This window comes from Megalops cyprinoides, chromosome 7 (genome assembly GCF_013368585.1).
Source record: "Megalops cyprinoides isolate fMegCyp1 chromosome 7, fMegCyp1.pri, whole genome shotgun sequence".
NCBI lineage: Eukaryota > Metazoa > Chordata > Actinopteri > Elopiformes > Megalopidae > Megalops > Megalops cyprinoides.
This window is the reverse complement of record NC_050589.1, coordinates 7,530,049-7,549,968: the sequence shown is the minus strand read 5'-3', so window position 1 is coordinate 7,549,968 and position 19,920 is coordinate 7,530,049. Positions and strand designations below refer to the sequence as shown.

At 44.7% G+C, this 19,920-nt stretch overlaps 1 protein-coding gene across 2 annotated transcripts; it reads right to left on the bottom strand.

Annotated features, from left to right (window-relative positions):
• Positions 1 to 5,335: 5,335 nt before the first annotated feature.
• On the bottom strand, positions 5,336 to 18,752 carry LOC118780527 (kelch-like protein 17). 2 transcript variants are annotated; one of them, XM_036533070.1, is made up of 12 exons: positions 18,565 to 18,752; positions 14,561 to 14,822; positions 13,236 to 13,357; positions 12,643 to 12,864; positions 10,947 to 11,063; positions 10,292 to 10,505; positions 9,509 to 9,653; positions 8,937 to 9,104; positions 8,727 to 8,815; positions 8,172 to 8,245; positions 7,765 to 7,946; positions 5,336 to 6,859 (listed from the first exon to the last, which is right to left on the bottom strand). In XM_036533070.1, exons 2-12 carry the CDS (start codon positions 14,769 to 14,771, stop codon positions 6,631 to 6,633), a joined length of 1,773 nt encoding a protein of 590 aa, XP_036388963.1. In that variant the 5' UTR covers positions 14,772 to 14,822; positions 18,565 to 18,752; the 3' UTR covers positions 5,336 to 6,630. The 2 variants fall into 2 exon arrangements, with proteins under 2 accessions (XP_036388963.1, XP_036388964.1); XM_036533071.1 differs by lacking the exon at positions 18,565 to 18,752 and adding an exon at positions 17,750 to 17,868.
• Positions 18,753 to 19,920: the final 1,168 nt, after the last annotated feature.

Below are 19,920 nucleotides of genomic sequence, written 5' to 3'. Positions count from 1 at the left end.
TGGGAAAGGTGCTTGCTGTGGTCGGGGTTCCTCTGTTTACTGAAGAGCGGCGGCCTCCTTTGTCTTTGCTCAGTTTACAGTTTATTTAGTCAGGCAGTTAACGGCCCTGCTGTTGTGTCCTGAGGGGAAAGTATGCAGATATTTCACAGGTATTTCGTGTCCACCTTGCAGCCCTTTCTCTCACCTAGACCGAAAGGTAATGCCTATCCATGCCTGGGTTGATTATCTAAAACTTAAGAACAAATATCGGCCAAGATTGTGTTCACGCTCGGAAAAATTGTCAACCAAATTTATTTACATTTAAGGAACGTTTAGAAAATTGTCAGTATTAAATGTGGCTTTTAAATCCCCACTGTAGATTCATGTAATTACCTTCATGTTCAAGCTCTTGAATTTATTGTAGCTGGTCCAAAGAGGTGTATTATTAATCTGTTAGCCCTCTTAGTTGGGCCATTACATAATAAAATAAGTCAATTATCTAATTAACCACAGTTTTTTTTTTTATCTCATGGTCCATTCCAAAAAGTGACATGTTAGAATGAAAACACTCAGCAGTTTCTGCATGTTGCATATACAACACTGCATATATTCAAGAAATACAGAAATAATTGCACCTTTCATGCATGTGATTTTAGACATGCTATACAAATATACTAGTATATATTGTAATATATTCTACAATATGACCCACATTTAAGTGCCAATAATGAATTCATTTAGTAACACTGACATATATCACTTTGTCATGGGATTCAGGGTCGTGCAGGTGTTACTATACTTTGACTTATTTAGATGTCTCTCGTTATTATAACCATCAGGAATTTGCTCTTTGGCAGTTGTTTCTTCTCTGTGGTTGATTTTTTTTTTTTTTCCTGCCAAACCAGAATATGCAAATTCTGCAGCATTAAAACAGGAATCATCATGCCACTGAATTCCATACTACAATGCTGCCATTCCATCAAACTGAATTTCACACACAGAAGTGTTTAATCAGAAGCATCCAGCCAACGCTACGTGTTAATTGTTACTGCAGAATGCAGAATACAATGTTTTGTTTTTCCACTTCATAACCGATAGCCTTGGAATCCCGCTGTGAAGTGGGGGAGGAGTCTGAGGAAAGGAAACGGGAGGTGGTGGTAGCTTCACAAGGAAATACCGTGCCGTGTAGTTTGCTCTGCTCCCCGCAGACGAGGGAAGTCAGCCCGGATCCGTGAGCAAAGGCCTGACAGGGAGTCAAACACAAGCGGGGGGTTCCTGTCAACAGTGAAAAATGGATCCGCTTTCCTCCTCTTCCTCCTCCCTCCTCCTGCTTTCAGATCCAGCCGGTGGAGACCGGGGCTGGGTGACTCACTGTGCGCTCAGAGCGCACGGAGTGCGTACCCGGGAGGAAGGAGGCGGGCTTGCAGAGACGCAGAGAGAGAGGGAGAGAGGGCTCTGACACAGTCAGGGGAAAGTTTAGTCTGCAGCCAGCTGAGGTTCCGTCCCATCCTGCCTCGCAGTCAGTTTCGCCTACAGTCGCCAGACGTGCAGTTTCTGTCTGTGTGACAGGTCTGAGGCGAAGACTTGATGTACAGGTGGACGAGCCCCTCTGGGCCAGACAGTGTTAGTTATCCATACAGTTATCCAGGCCAGTTATCCATACAGGATGTACAGGTCACATGTGCTGATGTTCCTTAGCAAGGGAAAACATAACTGCATCTGGATTAGGTTAATTACTAGGGAAGAATTGAGTAGAGTTTTTACTAAAATAACATTTTACAGAACAAATATTGGCCAAATTTAAGCACTTTAATTTAATTTAAACACTTAGGGAATGTTTAGAAAGTTGTATTAATTTCATTGGTTTTTGAATCCATTCTTCACATAATTACCTTCATGTTTAAGCTCTTGAAGTTGCTCTTAAACAGCTGGTTTTAAAAAGGTCTTAAGTTTTAAACGAATCCCCTATATAAACCCCAATCCCCCAATAAACACGTATTCCCCCAATAAACACATTTCCTGTAAGTGACAAAAATAGATCTATATGATGTCATCACTTGTCACCAAATCCTATCCTAATGCAATATGATGACTGTATGGTGATTGTGTTATTGCAGTCTGATGATTACTGTATTCCATACGGTCATGAGGACAGGGAGGGAGCTGGGGATTTTACAGGTGCAAGTTATTTGGAAACTTTAACTTTAACCCCAATAATCCCACATCAGTAATTTTCTGTTTTCCTTGTTACTCATCATACCACACGAGGAATGTGCAAAGGGAGAGAAAGGAGGGAAGTCTAACCAGCTAATAAACAATTACACTTCCCTTCCGCCTCGATAGTTTCTCCTCACCAGCTGCGTTTCTGCTGCTTGTCGTCCTTTTCCCTGGCATTGTTGCGGTGTGAGCCGTTTCCTGATTCATTTCTTTCCTGCCTTTTCACCCCTGAACGAAAGCCAGGCACACACGTTCTCTGAGGCGGTCACTCAGGAGATGTTTCAGACCTCCAGTCGGGAAGTGACCCGACTGTGCTTTTCTGGAGCGCAGAGGGTGAAACCCTGGCGTTCAAACTCTCACCTCTGTGAGGGGATTTATTGGGGAACGGGTAAGGCAGGCTCCGATGTCAGGCAGTAGAGAGCTGTGGTGCCGATGTTCGCACAGTCCTAAACAACAGTAGCTGTGTCGGGGGTGGGGGAGCGGGGTCATCCTTTGATGGGGGAGATCAAAAAGGAAGAGTCAATCCATTTTTTTTTTTTTTTTGCATTTTTGCAATTTTGTTGCATTGCTTTGAATCTCCCCTATATCCACACTACACTCAACATTTACAACATAAAGATTCCTGGTGTGAAATTGAAAGTAAAATGTAGACATAGAAACAGACTTGACTGAGAGTAAGGCGTGTATGGTGTAACGTCTTGACATGTTTTTGTTTAGAGGCATGATAATACTTAGCTGACATCATTGTACGTCAGTGAAACTGGGTCATTTTCCCAAGAATCAAACATGGAAAAGGTTTCTGTTTTCCAAGGGAAGTAAACGGCTGATGAGCCCGTTGTCCACTGACATTTTTTGTCAGTTTTGTGAGTGTTATGAAATTCTCGCAGGACATTTCACACAGGCTCACTGCTTTTCCATTTCCATGCCTTTCAAGTGCTGCTTTGTTTGCCATTTCGGAAAGCTGTAGTGCCTGAATTATTTGCCTGAATGCAAATTATTTCAACATTATAATCTCCAATGATGTGTCTAGAGTCAAAAATGACTCTCTCATCACCCAGGTAGGAAACTCAAGTAATGGGTACAACTCAGCTTTCCACTGGGACGTATTTTACCAGAACATGCCCAGAAGGGAGTACATGTCACCCGCACTTCATCATAGTTTCTTTACAAAATTTAGGCCTGTTCAGCATAGTCTGATTTAACCTGCTATCAAACATTTGATTTACACCAAAATTCAGATGCCCCACAAACAAGTTGTAGGTGACCCCACGTCGTCTTGGTTCGCGGTGCTTAGTAACCGTGTGCCAGCCCATCAAATGGACTTGTGCAAGTGTCTGTATGTGTGTGTATGCGCACAGGTGTGCATGCTATCTGACTAGGGGTCACTGAGGGTATTTAGAGAGGACTCAGCTGTCAGGCCAGATCAATTATAGCCAAGAGAACGTCCTAATGCCAATCCTGGCTGAATGACTACACATCCAGTCAAAACGCCACACATTTAACCAAACCTCACTAGATCCCAAATTGCTTCCTCTATGAAATCACTGGCACAAACGCGGTATTTCTCCTTGAAAACTTTATTTCAGTTCATACAGGAGTGTATTGCTTTGTTTTTTGTTTTTTTTTTTTGACCATAGTGCAAAATTCAGTTTAGGTTTCCTCATAAATATGTCAAATAATACTTACATATTATAAATAAACACTTGACATCACAGGACATAACAGACATGAGAAAGACACATTTACATTAACAACACAAACCAATGCCGCATCAGATATTCATATTCAGTAAATTCACTGATTTTTTTTCTTTACAGACTTAGTCATTGTATAGTAGTCTAGAACAAGAACATGAAACACATCAGTAAAGAAATGCTCAATTTTCTTTTGCAACACATTAACCACCTTAATAACATTGGATAAGCAGATACAGTTCTATTCTCAGTGTCATTTTTGTCTCTTGACTTACACAGGGCTGTAACCAATATCCTTTCAAAAAAGGAAACCGTAACTTCTCAGAAGTTTGCAATCATACCATTACACTAAACATCCACTGAACCTACTGACCTAGAGAGTCACACACTGTTCCGGAGGGGAGACAGCTCTCAACAAATCACTTTTCAAGTGTTACTTAGACGCCTTTTACTTGTGTTGTTGAAAATTGGTATGCATTTGTTTTGTCTTATTGTTTAAATATATTTGCCTGGATATCCTCCTTATCACAGCCAATTTGTGAGCTATACAAGTTGCAAACAGCCTGATTCTGCCTAGTTTATACCAATTTGGTGATTGCCAAATTCCAAGTTATTTTGATTCAGGTTTGCTGGCCAAAGGGTTGGAATTGCCAACAAAGTAGGGACTCATAAAGTCTGCTTGGATCAACTACCCCCCCGATTTAATTTTATGCCTTATTTAATTATTTAAGCTATGATATATTTATTTCATCAGGTTGCCTCTAGCGCTAATTCCTTCAAATAATTGTTTTTGTGTAATGGGACCCCATTCAAAAATGATATATTAAGGATATATTTTAGAGAAAATATTTTTTTGGCTCAATCAATATATTGAAAATATCTAAAATTATTGCCATTTTGGTATATTACATCATGCCAATTTTCGTATGGGATTTCAGAAATCTTTTCCATTGGAACCACTGGCCAGATTCTTGAGAATAAGCCTTTTCACTGTGTGTGCACCACAGTAAATACCAACTCCTGTCATCGGTGACACACCAAAAAAACCTATATCCTGGAGCACAAAGTGGTGATGGTATAATACTTCTTTCAAAAGTTTCCACAGAATACCAGAGACTGTTTTGCCTGGACATGTGAAATGCACCATCAGCTTTTTAACTAAATCACACCCTACATTAGGAAATTCAGGGCGGATAATGGTTCTGCCTTGTGCATAATCAACCACAGTTAACCCAACTGAAATTAATTAATGTCCAGTTTAGTACTGAATGAGGCAGCAGTGTAGCATCGTGGTGTCAAGGAGCAGGGCTTGTAACCAAAAGGTTTCTGGTTCGTTTCCCAGCTAGGGCACTGCTGCTGTACCCTTGGGCAAAGTGCTTAGGCCAGAATTGCCTTAGTAAATACCCAGCTGTATAAATATATAATATATGGATAACATGTAAAAATTGTAACCTGTGTAAGTCCCTCTAGATAAGAGCATCTGCTAAATGTCAGTAAGGTAATGTCATGATGGAATACTGAGAGACAAAAAATAACCAAGTAAATGAAAGGGGACAGACTGGGTGATTAGTGTAGGCAGTCTGTGGTCGATGCTTGAACCCTACCCAGCAGCAGTATCTTTAATGCTGTTCATATGGGCGATGCTGATGTACCTCCAGCACATGATCACCACGTCACAGGAAAAAAAAAAAAACATTTTTAATGACACTGTCATTGTGAAACTGAAAATGGAGTTCGAAAACTGAAAATTACATTGCGTATGATTATTTTAGTATTACTGTCCTGACTCTGATCTGCGTAAGGGGGAAACCGTTCAGATCCATCAATGTGCAAAATGCTCATTTTACTCTTAATAAACTTGATATGCGCGGACGAACATCACATGTAAGATTTACATCACTCACACTTTATAATCCATGTGGAAATGCTGAAGGCATTTAGAAGACTTTCCTTTGTCATTTGTTCCCCAACATTCATTGTCTCTGAGTTCTCACTTATTTCCATACAATGCCTGCTAGAAGTCCACTCCAGTGATTTGCTATCTCTGATATGAAAATAACACAACAAATATCAAACTCCTCCATGGGGAGCATGATTTTTAGAGAACTCATAATCTGCTACTGAAATTTTAAAATTCATTGTGAAACATATACCGGTGTACATACTTTATGTACAGCGTGCTTTAATTATTGTTATGGCTGTTTCAGTTTTTGTTTGACCTCATGTAACTTGTTCAACTGGACTTGCTTTCGTAAGCTTTTTTCCCCTCCCAACAGCTGCATTTCACCTTCACCGTCTCAACCATAAACACTGTGTATTACTGCCACCTAGTGTTATAAGGCAGAACTGCAGCTTAACATGCCGCCAGGATACAATTTCAGAAAACATGCATGATAGAACTGGCCAGAGAGATAGAGAGAGGCTAAAAGTTGAGGACAACTGTGCACGGAAAAACAGACAATGACAGCAGGAGTCGAGTGAAAGTTTTCGCCCCTTAAGCGCAGGGACGTGGTGAGGTCAGGGGAACGGGGGTAGATATCCCCATTAAAATCACCTGGACTGAGGAATGTGAGCACCCTCTTCCAGAGGAGAAGGGATCTCCACGGTAACGGTTTCTACGGACACCGGTCCTGCGCTGCTACCCGGGCGCTGTCCTCCACCCTGGAGGTCAGACGGAGCAGTTGCGCCTCTTGGACAGGCAGTGCAGGCCGGCGGAGGTGAGGCGGGACTTGAGCCGTAGTCAGAGGCTGGTGGAGGAGACGGAGAGGGTCGGGGAGGAGGGCGGGGGGAAGTTGAGCAGCTCCAGCACGGCCACGCCCACGCTGCTGCGGCGGGTGAACATGCAGGAGGCCGCCACCCACTTGTTGCTGCGCGGGTTGTACTTCTCGATGGAGTTGAGGCTAGAGCTGCCGTCGTTGCCGCCCACCGCGAACAGCCAGCCGTCCATGGCCACCAGGTCGTGGGTGCTCCTGCGGGGAGGGGACAGACACAGAGGTGGCCTTGAGGACGTCATTAGGAAACGAGCAGCGACAAGGGACAGGATCAACAGACACGGGGAGTTTTCAGTATACAGCCCTCAGTGGCCTTGAAGGGTGGCAGCGTATCGTAGTGGTAGGCAGCATAACTGAAAGGTTACTGGTTTAATTCCCTGCTCGGGCACTGCTGCTGTACTCTTGGGCAGGGTACTTAACCCAGAATTGCCTCAGTAAAATTTTTACATGTTTTCCATGTAAGTTGTAAAACAACTGTAATGTAACTACAACTAACTAAATAAGAATCGCTCACTTGTCAGCGAGCAATCTCTAAAAGACACGCAATATTAAAGAATACTACTTGTACACTGATCATATTGATTCGGGGACTTTCTTTTAAGGGGAGGAGAGAATGTTACATCTGCCTTCCTGGTTACTCTGAAAATGAAATTCATAAACAGTGCATTTGTGCCCTGCTTACTGAGCAGCCAAGCTTGATCTGAATGACAAAAATGAAGCAAACTGATTGTTAATGTTTTATGATTTATGGCAGCCTAAAAATAACCATATGTGTTCCTGCATGTGCACACACAACAACCTCAATATGAATAGTTATACGACAAATGTGAACAGAAAACTCCCTCTTCCAACGCAGAAGGGTAGAATTACAGCAACAAAGAGAACCAGTGTCAGGCTACAGATCATGGATTGATCATTTAAAACAAAATGATGAAACGCGATTTGAGATGCCTTTCATGGTATAGAGAAACCTATTATACCTATTATATTGGAGAGATTCTGTTGCAATCCAGTCATGCGTCCCTGGGTGAATGGCTGCTCTGATACTTTGCCCAGCTGGGTCAGAAATGCATTCGGAGAAGGCACGGCTCTTTCCCCTTTACCTGCGGATGTTCATGGCAGCCACGCTCTCCCACGTGTTGGTCTTAGGGTTGTACCTCTCCACCGAGTTGAGGCAGCTGGTTCCGTCGTTGCCCCCGGCGACGTAGAGCATGCCCTCCAGCACGGCCACACCCGCGCTGCTCCGACGGCTGAGCATGCTGGCGATGGCGGTCCAGGCGTTGCTCTGGGGCGGCCAATCACAGGTCAGTCACATGACGATCATGAGTATGACTTTAGTGGTGTTGCTTCACAATTCAAAGGAAGGCAGAGACAAATGCAAGCCCAGGCAGTGTGCCTATGTGGGCAGATGTACAGTAATCACATTGTAGGTGTATTTTTAATGTGAAATACTCTGTAAGATTTCAGTGAATTTTTCTTATGAAATCCCCACATAAACTTTGAACTATACCTGCGGGTCATATTTTTCTACTGTTGCTAAGTGCGAGGAGCTGTCATATCCACCAACCGCATACAGACAGCCATCTGGGGGGAGAAAAATGATGCCACCAACTCAATATCACAAAATGAAGCAGTACTCCTGGAATACTGGTGCAGCGCTTATTTACTTAGCAAGAACTGAAAGAAAGAGCAGAGAGAGATATTTAGATATTGAATTCTGCTATTTATATGTTAATTCCTGTGATACGGGCAGCAGAGTAGCGTAGTGGTAAGGAGCAGGCCTTGTAACCAAATGGTTGCTGGTTTGATTCCGTGCTGGGGCACTGCTGCTGTACCCTTGGGCAAGATAATTAATTCAGAAGTGCCTCAGTAAATATACTGCTGTATAAATGTAACATGTAAAAAAAAATAACATGTAAAAAAACTGTAACCTAAGTAAGTCACTCTGGATAAGACTGTCTGCTAAATGACTGTAATGTAATGCCTGTTAAATAGATCGAATGGTCATAAGATGCAGTATCAGTGATGGAAATGAATGATGAACAGGGAAACTTGCAATACTCACCCAGAGTGGCCACACGAACATATCTCCTCCTGGTGCTCATGGCTGCCACTGAGGTCCAAGAGCTGGTCAGGGGGTCGTATCTCTCAGCACTATAGGGGACACGGGAGAACAAGCAGAACAATGAACCCAAATCAGTATTGCTTCGTTTTTTCCATTTTCCCACTGGTGGTAGAACTGAATGGCAGTTGGGGCTCAGCTCACAGGTGATACCTGTTTAGGCAGGAAGCTCCGTCGTAACCCCCGGCAGCGTACAGCAAGCCGTGCAGAACCGCCACACCCAGGCAGCTGCGCCGTGTTCCCATGGAAACCTCGGACTGCCAGGAGTTCGTCACGGGCTCGTACGACTCTACGGTGGCCAGGTCAGAGGTGCCGTCATACCTGTCAGAGAGACAAAGGGAAAGCTCAGGTGGGCAGGGCCGTCCTTCTCCGGTCCAGGTCACACTTGGGGTGTATTACCCACCTGCCACCAATAGGGGGTGTAAAATGCTGAAAAAATCAATATTTTCAACTCCTGGAGAGCTGCACTATTTGAAGGGGATACATTCTAGAGGCTCTTGAGAATAGGAAAATTTACAAATATGGTACTGTACCAATAGTAAATTCTGGAATTTTTTCCAGATGTATCACAACCACATTCTCATTTCAACAAACAAGCAAACAGGGAATAATTAAAATCATTCCAAACTGTGAATGACAAATATCCAGCCACTTCATTTTAATGAATAAGTGGTATTTTAAGAACACTGAGGTGTAGAGCTAACTGGCTGGGGGTGCTTTCTTACCCGCCGACTGCGTAGAGCTTGTTCCCTATGGCGGCCACGCCCACCCGTGCCCGTCGCGTCGACATGGACGCCACCATGTGCCAGCGGTCCGTCCGGGTGTCGTAGGCCTCGCAGTCTCCATGGATGGCGAACAGGCTTCCCCCTCCTGTGAAGGCCAGCACATTCACTTCATACATCCAGGCCAAAAAAGGAGTGTGTGAGATGTGTTTGTGCAATATCAGCATGCCGCATGGCTCTTTAAGGAAAAAGGAAGGGTAAGGGTTAGGAACGGAGCTCGTAACCCAAAGGTTGGTTGATTCCCTGCTGGGGCACTGCCACTGTTCCCTTGGGTAAGATACTCAACCCAGAAGTGCCTTAGTAAATATCCAGCTGTATGAATGGATAGCAAATTATAATTTTGGATAAAAAATTGTAACCTATGTAGGTTGCTCTGGACAAGATTGTCTGCTAAATGACAAAAATGTAATTGTAATATCTATACATTTACATTACATATCACATTACATGTCACAATTTTTACATGTTATCCATTTACACAGCTGGATATTTACTGAGGCAACCGTGGGTTAAATACCTTGTCCAAGGGTACAGCATCCCCAGCAAGGAATCGAAGCAGCAACCTTTTGGTTACAAGCCCTGCATCGTACCACTATGCTACTTTGCCGCCCCTATATACACATTCGACATTAACATATAGCTGATAGCTGTTAGGCCCTTGAGAACGTGCTTGTTCCATGTGCGGGGGTGGGGGGGTGTGAGGGCGTGGTGCTTCTCAGCACTGACCCACAGCGAAGAGCACGGGGCAGGCCCCCTCGCAGTGGCGCGGGCGGGTACGGCTGTTGCTCAGCACGCCCCTCTGCTCGGGCATCAGGTGGTACTTGAGGGCCTCGATCAGCAGGTCCTTGCACTCTGAGTGGTGGCGCACCAGCAGCTCCGTGTCCACGTGGCTCATCAGGAAGTCCCGCGTCAGCAGCGGCAGCCGCACGCACTTCATCAGCTGGGGAGAGAGGGGCGGGGCCAGGGAGTGGGGCGGGGCCAGGGAGTGGGGCAGGGCCACGGAGAGAGGAGGGGCCAGCGGAGAGAGGTGCAGAATGAGGGAGAAGGAGAGAGACAGACGAGAGAAACGAGAGAGAGGATTGAGAAGGTAAGAGGGAGACAGAGAGAGAGGGGATGAGTGGAGATGGAGACAGGAGAGGTGTGGAGTGCAAGACAATTGAGAGAAGAAGGTAAAGGAGAAGCAGAGGAAGGGGAGGGGGAGTGGTGCAGGGAGAAAAGAAGAAGCCAAAGGAGAGAGGAAGGGGATGGAGAGAATGATGGGAAGTCAGGGAAGAGGATAACATTAACAACACCCTTGCTTTTACATACAATTATATATACTGCCTTCAGTGGTATACAGTATAGTGCTGTCCCCCCCGTGTGTGTGGCAGGGCCAGCTCACCCTGGGCACGTGTTGCCGACGCCCGTCGATGTCGTGTTTGATCCAGCTGAGCACGGCCCTGTACACCTCCTCCTCTGACGGGACGTTGAGGTTGTCACTGGAGATCAGGTCCAGCACCTGCACGCAACAGGAGAGTGCGTCACTACGAAGTTCGCTAACTCCTGAGAAGTATTGCAACACACGCTTGCGCAGGAACAGCTCCCACACCTCCACCTTACACTTCACACATCTGGGGGGGTTTTTTTATTCAAGTGTTGCTCAAGTATATCTATGGAGAGATTACACCTTCTATTATCTCAGACACAAACCAAACACAGTGAGTGTAAATGACATCTTACTTGGCAGGTCTGACCGGCTCGGTGCAGATCCTGTTTGCACTTGGGCCGGGGTGTGGGCGGGGCCTGGCCCAGCAGCTACTGAGATCAGTGTAGCCACATCCCCTAATCCCAGGAGCTGTTCCGCAGGGACATGCCTCCCACTTCCCTCCCAAAATCTAATCCTTGCCCCCAGCGATGGCGATATCTGCAGAGCACGTCAGTCTGTGGAAGTTATTTTACAAAATCCAAAGAGGCAGTCGCATCTGTCATTGGGACGAAGATTATGGAACCTGCAGAGCCTATGAAAGTAGGCAGGGGCTTGTTCACAGCTCGGTGAACTCAGTGACACTGATAGCATCATACAGTTGATGTTTTCAATGGAGATGTGTTTCTTTTAAGGCAGGGGGAAGATAAAAATGGCTGCTTTAACATCTCCGGCGGCAAACCATTAGGACACTTATTCCAGTTATAGAGGAATACTGTCTGTATAGCTCCTGTAGCATAACCACTGATAACCAAGCTGCATTTCTCATGTTCTCTGAGGTGCTGGTCTGTCACAGAGCTCAGACACCCAGGGACTCACTGTTCCCGCATGGTGAATGAGCAGAGTCAGTGGGAATGGAAGTGAATTCTTCAGGGGGAAGAGGGGAGAGAATGAGAGGGAGAATGAGAGGGAGAATGAGAGGGAGACTGCCCTCAGAAGGAACAGCTGTCCTCCTGTGCCCGTCTGAGAAGACGGCCTCATCCACAGCTCCGCTCTCTGTGCTGCAGGCTCACCAGTGCCAGAGATATAATCAGATATTAATTCATATTACGCGCACAGCTGTTCACCCAAAGAGGAGCGGTTAGATTTTCGGTTATTTTCCCATGTCTAATAGAACAAGAGAGTCTAAGCGGTGTCAGAGTCGTCTTTCAATATTAACGAAATGCTTATACAGTGACAACAATAAAAACAGACAGACACCCAGACATGTGACTCCAGCACCATTGAAATAAAGGTCAGAGCCTGAAACTATAAATAGTACACAAGCAGCTGGGACAGATTGTCAATGATGACTTCCTTCCACCAATCTATTGGCAACTAGATAAGAATTCCTGCATGGCAGTTATGACGTCAAAGTCCATTCTTTCTACACATTGCCTACCACTGCTGCATTCAACAGACAAGTCTACCGGATAAGCAGTAATATTCATTTTGGACAAACTGATCAGTTCTTATACATAAATGTAATTATTTTAAAGTCGGTAATGAGCGTTGAGAGAGGAGGACATTCTCTGAACCCACACCGTAGAGAAGGGGAACCCACAGAGAGCCCCTCAGAGCTCAGCCCCGCCCCTCAGAGCTCTGCCCCGCCCTCCCGCCGCGCCCTCTCTCTCACCTGTTTGAGCGGCAGCAGCATGAACTCCTCGGTCTTGGAGACCTCCACGAAGTGCTGCAGCACGTACTTGTGGGCGGACTTGAGCAGGTCGCTGCAGGAGTGCGTGTCGGCGAAGCCGCGGATGCCCAGGCAGTTGGACGGGTCCAGCTGGCTGAGGAGGAACTTGCAGCAGGCGTCCCGCACGCCGTTCAGCTGCAGGAGGCTGGCGGCCGGGAGCAGCGTCTGAACCATGTGGGCAGGACAAGAGGAAGGACATACATCTGTTTCTCTACCACACCTATCTGTATGACACACATATAATTTAGTGGTATTGGTGTGTTATATATTATGTGTGTTATATATTAATTATATTATATTATTATTTGTTGATCTACTGACTGTCATGTATGGTAGTATACTTGGCTTCCCTTGTCTAGTCAGGTTGCACAAGTTAACTTGTGGTTAGGCTAACTGGTTTGGGGATGTTGTTAGCTTGGTCTGACACTGGTACTCATTCAGCTTGAATGGGTACACTTCTGTTATTTTGCGCTGGAAGTCGCTCTGGATAAAAGCATCTGATGAATGTAATGTAATGGAATGGGATTATTAATCACCTGGACGTTGCCCTCCCCGACCACGATTTCGGCCGTGTAGGCGTACTGCACCAGCTGCTCCAGGGCCTGGGGGTCGATGTCGTGGAGGGTCACATGGGTCTGCTGGCTCTCCGACATCTCATCTGCACGGCGACAGGGGGCGACACAAGTCCCAAGCGTTAGCAACCACCAGGGTTCTCCACTGCAACAATACTTACGAATCAGCCTGTTGGTCGGAATTACAATTTTCACACCGGGTCAGTCAGTACCTAAAGGCCCAGGATGTTGAGACCCAGTCATTGTGCCCATCTCCCATTGTGAGCAGAACTAATGCCCCCACCTGCTACCACCACTTTACTGAGGACCCATACGTTGTCATGTATCACACCTCAAATCAACACATTCAGGTCAAAAATACGATTAAAATCAACTCTGTTGTGAATTCTGACACTCTCACATTTTCTACAAGGTACTACTCTTTACCTACCAAAAGAAACTAAACCAATTAGCTACGGACAAGGAGAAATTAACATCTGCAATTGACTGCTGCAATTGGCTGAGATGGTTATAGATACCCATCACAACATTAAGTCTTCTGGGCAGTCCACTGAACACAGACACCCCATACAGCAGGCACAAACTACTGCTCTGCATTCTGGCCTGCAGTTAGTACACGGTCAGCTCAGCACATGCGCAGTTCCACACACACCTGTGACACAACCTCACTCTGCTCTAGCCTGAAGAGCAGGGGGGGGGGGACAGCTAGGAAACACATATCACCAGGTCACCTACACCACCACAGGAAGCAGAATGTACACACACAGGAAGTGACAGGAAGGAAGCATGGGGACAGGATGCACCAATGAGCCACACCCATGGGCATGTACGGTGGCCTATATCAGAGGACTGTGTAGGCACACGTACTTGCCTGGCATGTGATGAGTTTTTTTTAAATACATATTTAAAAAATACATATACATATATTCATAAACACACATACACATTATATATATATATATACATTTATATATATATTTTTACACATATTCACATGCGCAAATGCTGCATCTGTAGCTGGTGTGGATTAGTGACCAAATGCAATGACATATAAACACCCCCTTGATTCAAAAGGAAGATGCAAGCTGCCTTTGACCTGACTGAACCGCAGCAAGAGGGCGGAGCCCAATTGGGAAAGGAAGGAATGGTGCGCATGACTGACTGACTGACTCACTCACTCACTCACTCATCATGTCAAAGCAGAGAGAGTGATGGGAGTAATGACACACTCACAGTACAGGAGGAACACCCGTCACCCGGGTGACGGCGAGCAGAGGGGGGGCACCTACTTGTGAACATGGCGTGGAAGTAGGGGCTGCAGGAGGCCAGCACCACCTTGTGCGCCCGGATCTCCTTGCTGCCCACGTGCAGGGCGATGTCACAGAGCAGGCCGCGCTGCCGCATCCTGTTCATGGAGACGAAGGAGTCGTGGTAGTGCCGCTTGGAATTGTGGGATACGCTGTGGCTGTCGCGGCTCAGCAGCTGCATGCTGCCCTCCATGGCGGCGCGGCGCTCGGTGGCCCGGTCCCTCCCCGGCCTGGCTCTCAGCGACTGCGGGACAGAAAAAAAAAACACAAAGGGCTTTTTTAAAGGGGCGCGCCGGCGAGGCACGAAATGAGAGAGCAGCCGTGCGTTTTTGCAGCAAGCCTGTTTAAAGTGGCGGGAATCTTGCCATAAAATACTGCCACACACCATCGAATTGTCACCTCAACCTGTCCCCGATGTCTGAGAAACCACGCTGTCTAGCATAAACGTGTGCCTTTAAAATCGTGCCCTACTGCCTGCCTACAGCGGATTAGAGTTGGCTGGAGGCTTTTTTTGGGGTAAGCCGCTCTCTCTCTCTCCCAATGAGATGAGGAATGAACGCAATGTCTAAAGCCACTTCAAGTGTGTTCACTTATACCAGTCACATATGTGTGTGGAAACAACGGTATTTATTCAGACTGTTAAGAAATCAAAATGGAGGTTGCAGTCTGGATTAATACCTATTCACTGCTATCACAGTAATGTTCAATTTGACCACCACTTTTTGGTGTATTAGCTGTTTACACATTCCATTTTGTGGTACATTAGTTCCTTGTCCCAACAACCCCGCTGTTCATTGCTGCTTTTCCTACGTCAAAGCCATCTTTGTGTAAGGCAGCTGTCTCACAACTGACTGTGGCTGGAGGGGGGAGGGGGGAGGGGGGGGGGGGGAATAATCGTGGCCACTCAGACCCACCGCCTCGCAGCACCAGCCAGGAGATTTTCCCAGATTAATGCCGCAATATTACTCTTCCTCTAAATATAGCTCAAAGGCTTTTAATTTCCTCACTTGCGGAACATCGGGTTCACTGTGCGCAATCCCACACGCTGAGGGCTCACTGCAGGAATACACAAACCCTCAGAAAGCAGCTGCAACACTTGTGACAGAGGAGACCCTGTTAGAAGGGGGGGGTTACCATAGTGAAAAGGGGTGTTCTACTACGTGACGTCCTTCCTGACATCACCCGTTAGCCGGGTGCAAAAACCCTGCTATTAAAGCTAGCTGGAGCCGCGCAGCAGGTCACTGTGCCAGTAGGAGCTGGTGCAAAAAGACAGGCTTTACTACAGTGTTGCCATAGCCATTCCCAGCGTGTTCCTTTTCAACCTGAAGTGCAGCCTCTTAGTTCCCTTTCGTGGCTGTTCCGTACATCACACACAGACCGTTAGCTCCCTGGTTCAAATCTGCACTGCAACTGGCTTTTCGGAAAAACTTTTTTGGTCAAAATGGATGACATTTGCATGGTTTTGATTGTGTGAGATAAACCTGCCGACTCATGAACTGCATATTAAAATGAGAACACAAATATACCCATCCAACAACAAATCAGCTTGTTTCATTCTTCAAAAAGAAACCACTGAATTGTGACTCAGCAAAAAAAAAAAAAAAAAAAAACCCATCAGCACTAGTCATTACCTCAATTATTCATGTCACAAAAGGATCCACCGATGATAAAACAGCTCATATTTTCACAATGTGTGCACGACAGGAGGGGCATTTTCCATTAATAACAAACTGAGGAACTAAGCTCTAATTTTATCCATGAAATAAACAATAAATACACTTTTATTTGTCATAAATTGAACATTTAGTCCTCTTCAATCCCGTCCTTCATGGTTGCACTGAAGTCCTTGCGTATTCAATGCTTACAGACTGATCCAGCTATTCTATACTGATTTTTACAATTTACTCTCAAATGTATGGGTGTCTCTTTCACATCTGCATGCATGGCAAACAGCAACATCCCCACTAAACTTGATACTTGATTTGGAACAGAAACAGGATGTATACCCTGTTCTGTTCAACATCAAAAAAAACATTTTGTTATATCCTGTGGCTCACACCCACAGGATTAATGGACTGTAAAGCTGTGCCTTCAACTTTACAAATGTGTTTCTGATAGCTTGGCCAAGATCCATACACAACACTGCATGCTGATTGGTCCTATTGTTAATGGATATTTCTTACGAGGAACTATTCTCTGCAACATCACAGCCTGCACTCTTTAAACAAAATAATCTTTAAAAAGATTAAAGGGAACATTTTCAGTTCAACAGTTATATTTTTACCCATAGACACGCATGCAACTACATATTAGTTGATGCAACGACCTGATGACCAGATTGCTCACGGAATTCACGTGTAAGGTAGGACGTATTTCGTTACAAAAGAACATTACAGCGACACTTGAGACCGTGTGATGAATAATATATCCGGCATCCGGAAAGCACGAAGAGAACTAGAACGGCAGGTGAGTTAACTGTGACTGGCAGAAGTTTGTTTTATTAATTACATCCATCCACTTTAAAGATTTTGACAGTCTCAGATGGCCAATAATAGGCCAAATGCAAACACAGATCCTTACTCCGGTTGAAATTTAACGACACCTGAGTTTAATGTTTAAACACCAGCAATCATTGAGAGTGCTTTTGTTTCTAATGAGAAAACATCTCCGTGCAGAAAACTAGACTGCAGACTGGTTCCATGCAAATGAGGTTATTGTACTACACTTTATCAATATAGGACCTCACTGAAAGACACTGCCATCATGCATAATACACAAATATAAGATACACATACCAAAATCTGCACATTTTAATAATGATCATGGGTCCAGATTTTCGGCAAAGTTACGCAATTGTTAATACGAGCCATCATTCAGTAATAAGGACCCTGCCCTTTCCGCACTGCAGTCGCGTATTACCACTTACTCAATTTTCCCCTTCACAGATCCCACCGCAGTATCGTTCTTTTGTCATTCTCAGCATGCATGCCTAATATAAGGATATATGCTTGCGCGTTTAAGAATTGTTGCCATTTATGAAATCAGCAACAATTAGACTAGGAGCTAAATTAGCTCGCCACAACTACCGTTTTACCAGATCAACCCCACCTTCCGCATATTCTATTGTCCAACAATTTGCAAAGAAACTGTAGCTCAATTTAAATTTGTTACCAGCAGCTAGTAGCGCAGTTTCTGATGATTCCTCTTTGATTGTGCTTTCATTATTTGCTGTGGAGTGAGGTTGCCAGCACAGCTGTCAGACGCGCAATACATGACGTTACGACACATGAAGGAAGCCGTTCCTCTGGTTGTGTTCTGTTGACGTAGCTAGCCATGTCAGCGCAATGCAACGGGTGCTGCGCTTCATCTATACGGGTGCTGCAGATGAAGTTTTGCTCGCTCTCTCCCTTGAAATAGTTGCAAGGCCCCAGGCAAAAAGAAGAATGCTACAGATCTGCACCCGGATGTAGCCAGCTGTTTTATCTAGGTACTCAATATTTTAGACAATCAGCTGATGGTTTTGGTAGGTGCAACATGAAATCACTGTGATAATTATTCCAATCGGGACAATTTCGGGTCAGCATTTGCAATAAAACTAGCGAGCAATGTTGCTATCAACGATACTCTAAAGGCTTCACACAACATATACCGTTAGCTATCGTCAGTAACATATCAAACTGTGAAATTTTGTCCTGACAACAATTATCTTATGGGAAGTTGCTTGCGTTGTACTAGCTTGCCTCGCTGAAGTCCCGTGGAGCTACTAATTGTGAAACCAGGTACTTCTGTGAAAGATGCAGATAACACCACCTATCTGGCTAGAGCTAGGCTAGCGGCATGCAGCACAATGCGATTCACACAGAGCTAGCTAGGTAGCCAGGTACCTAACTAGCGAGCAGTACATTTAATAAGTATGCAGTCCTACATGAAAGACTCGTCCTGGGAAATCTGGAGCTTTTGCCAAATGGTAGCTAATCAGAACTCACCCGTCGTCTGTGTCGCAAGGACAGCACCACTCTCTTCTTTCTGGTAGTTTTGTCCAGCTTTTTTAGTGATTTGGCGGAAGACTGCTGCTGCAAATTGAAATATTAATGATGCGTTTTGTGCGTGCTGTCAAAAGAGACGCCAAGTCCACATGCACCACCAAAACAGACTCGGCACTGTTGTGCTTCCAGGATCGCCTCGTTGTGGTTTAAAAAGTTCTTCTTCTTTTGTTTTTTTGATTGTATTACCACAATAGTTGTATTACTGCCCCCTACCGTGCAAGAGTGCGAATTAACCAAAGATGGGTGGAAACTGGGAACAAACTATGGTTGAAATTGTTTGTTACCCTTGACCATGCAAAACAATTCCGGTTCTGTCCTTGATGCGTTTAGTGAGGTAAGTGTGTAATAATTAATCACTTGCTTCATCACAGATAGCTAGTGCTATTATATTAGGTGATTACTACGTTACTACGTTAAATTACAAGATAGAAAAATACGATATTATTTTTTCTTTTATAATAATTATCTACTCAGTTCCCGACTAGATTTTACGTTTTTATTTATTTATTATCACATTAGTTTTTTTTTTTATGAAAATGGAAAATCAAGGCACCATATTATCTTTACATGCATATTATCTTATATATAATATTATAATTCTATTCTTTTTTGTTAACATGTGCCTAAAACTGGGCAAGCCCAATGTGATGTGCTGTTTTGTTTCGTCTAACAGCCTTGCCACATGCTGTTTGTTTCCAGAGATGTGTTAGCCAATTACGATAAAAGGAATTTTTATTTTTGGTGAATGCCTTTCATTTGTAACCACAATGTGATGAAAAATGAAAGGCATTCACCAAAAATCCTTCATTGATTTATTCATCTTTTGCAATTATTTTATCATCACCATCATGATCATCATCATTATTACCATGGAGCAGATGTGTCTATTGTACAGTATCTTACTGAGCAGACTTTGACAGCCTTCTACAAACACCTTTCCTTAGAATAGATTGTCAAACAGAAGGTCAAAGCCTAATGCAACTTTGAAGCAATATCAGAAGGGATCTGTTGTCATAATGGTATCAGTATTAACGACCAGAGATTCACTTTCAGAAGTGTGTCTGGTGGTGCTACCAGTGGGAAGTAACAGAATAAATGCGTAACAGCAGGAGATGTTTGCTCATATTTGCTGTATCAGGCTAGTTTTGTTACATTGTGTAAAAGGTGCGCAAAATCCTTGTTATGGGAAGCCAGGAAGTGACTCCCTGCGTCTTTCAAGAACAGGGGGGAATTTTAATGCACATAGTGTGTAAACATTCATGGAGGAAAACTGTGCAGTATGAAAAGCCAACAGCA

Coding starts and splice junctions, on each gene's coding strand:
- LOC118780527 (XM_036533070.1), bottom strand. CDS start 14,771: ATGGAGGGCAGCATGCAGCTGCTGAGCCGCGACAGCCACAGCGTATCC. Junction 11,064..12,642: donor TGCTGCTGCCGCTCAAACAG/GTGAGAGAGAGG, acceptor TGTTGCGTGCAG/GTGCTGGACCTGATCTCCAG. Junction 8,816..8,936: donor GGAGCTTCCTGCCTAAACAG/GTATCACCTGTG, acceptor TGTCCCCTATAG/TGCTGAGAGATACGACCCCC.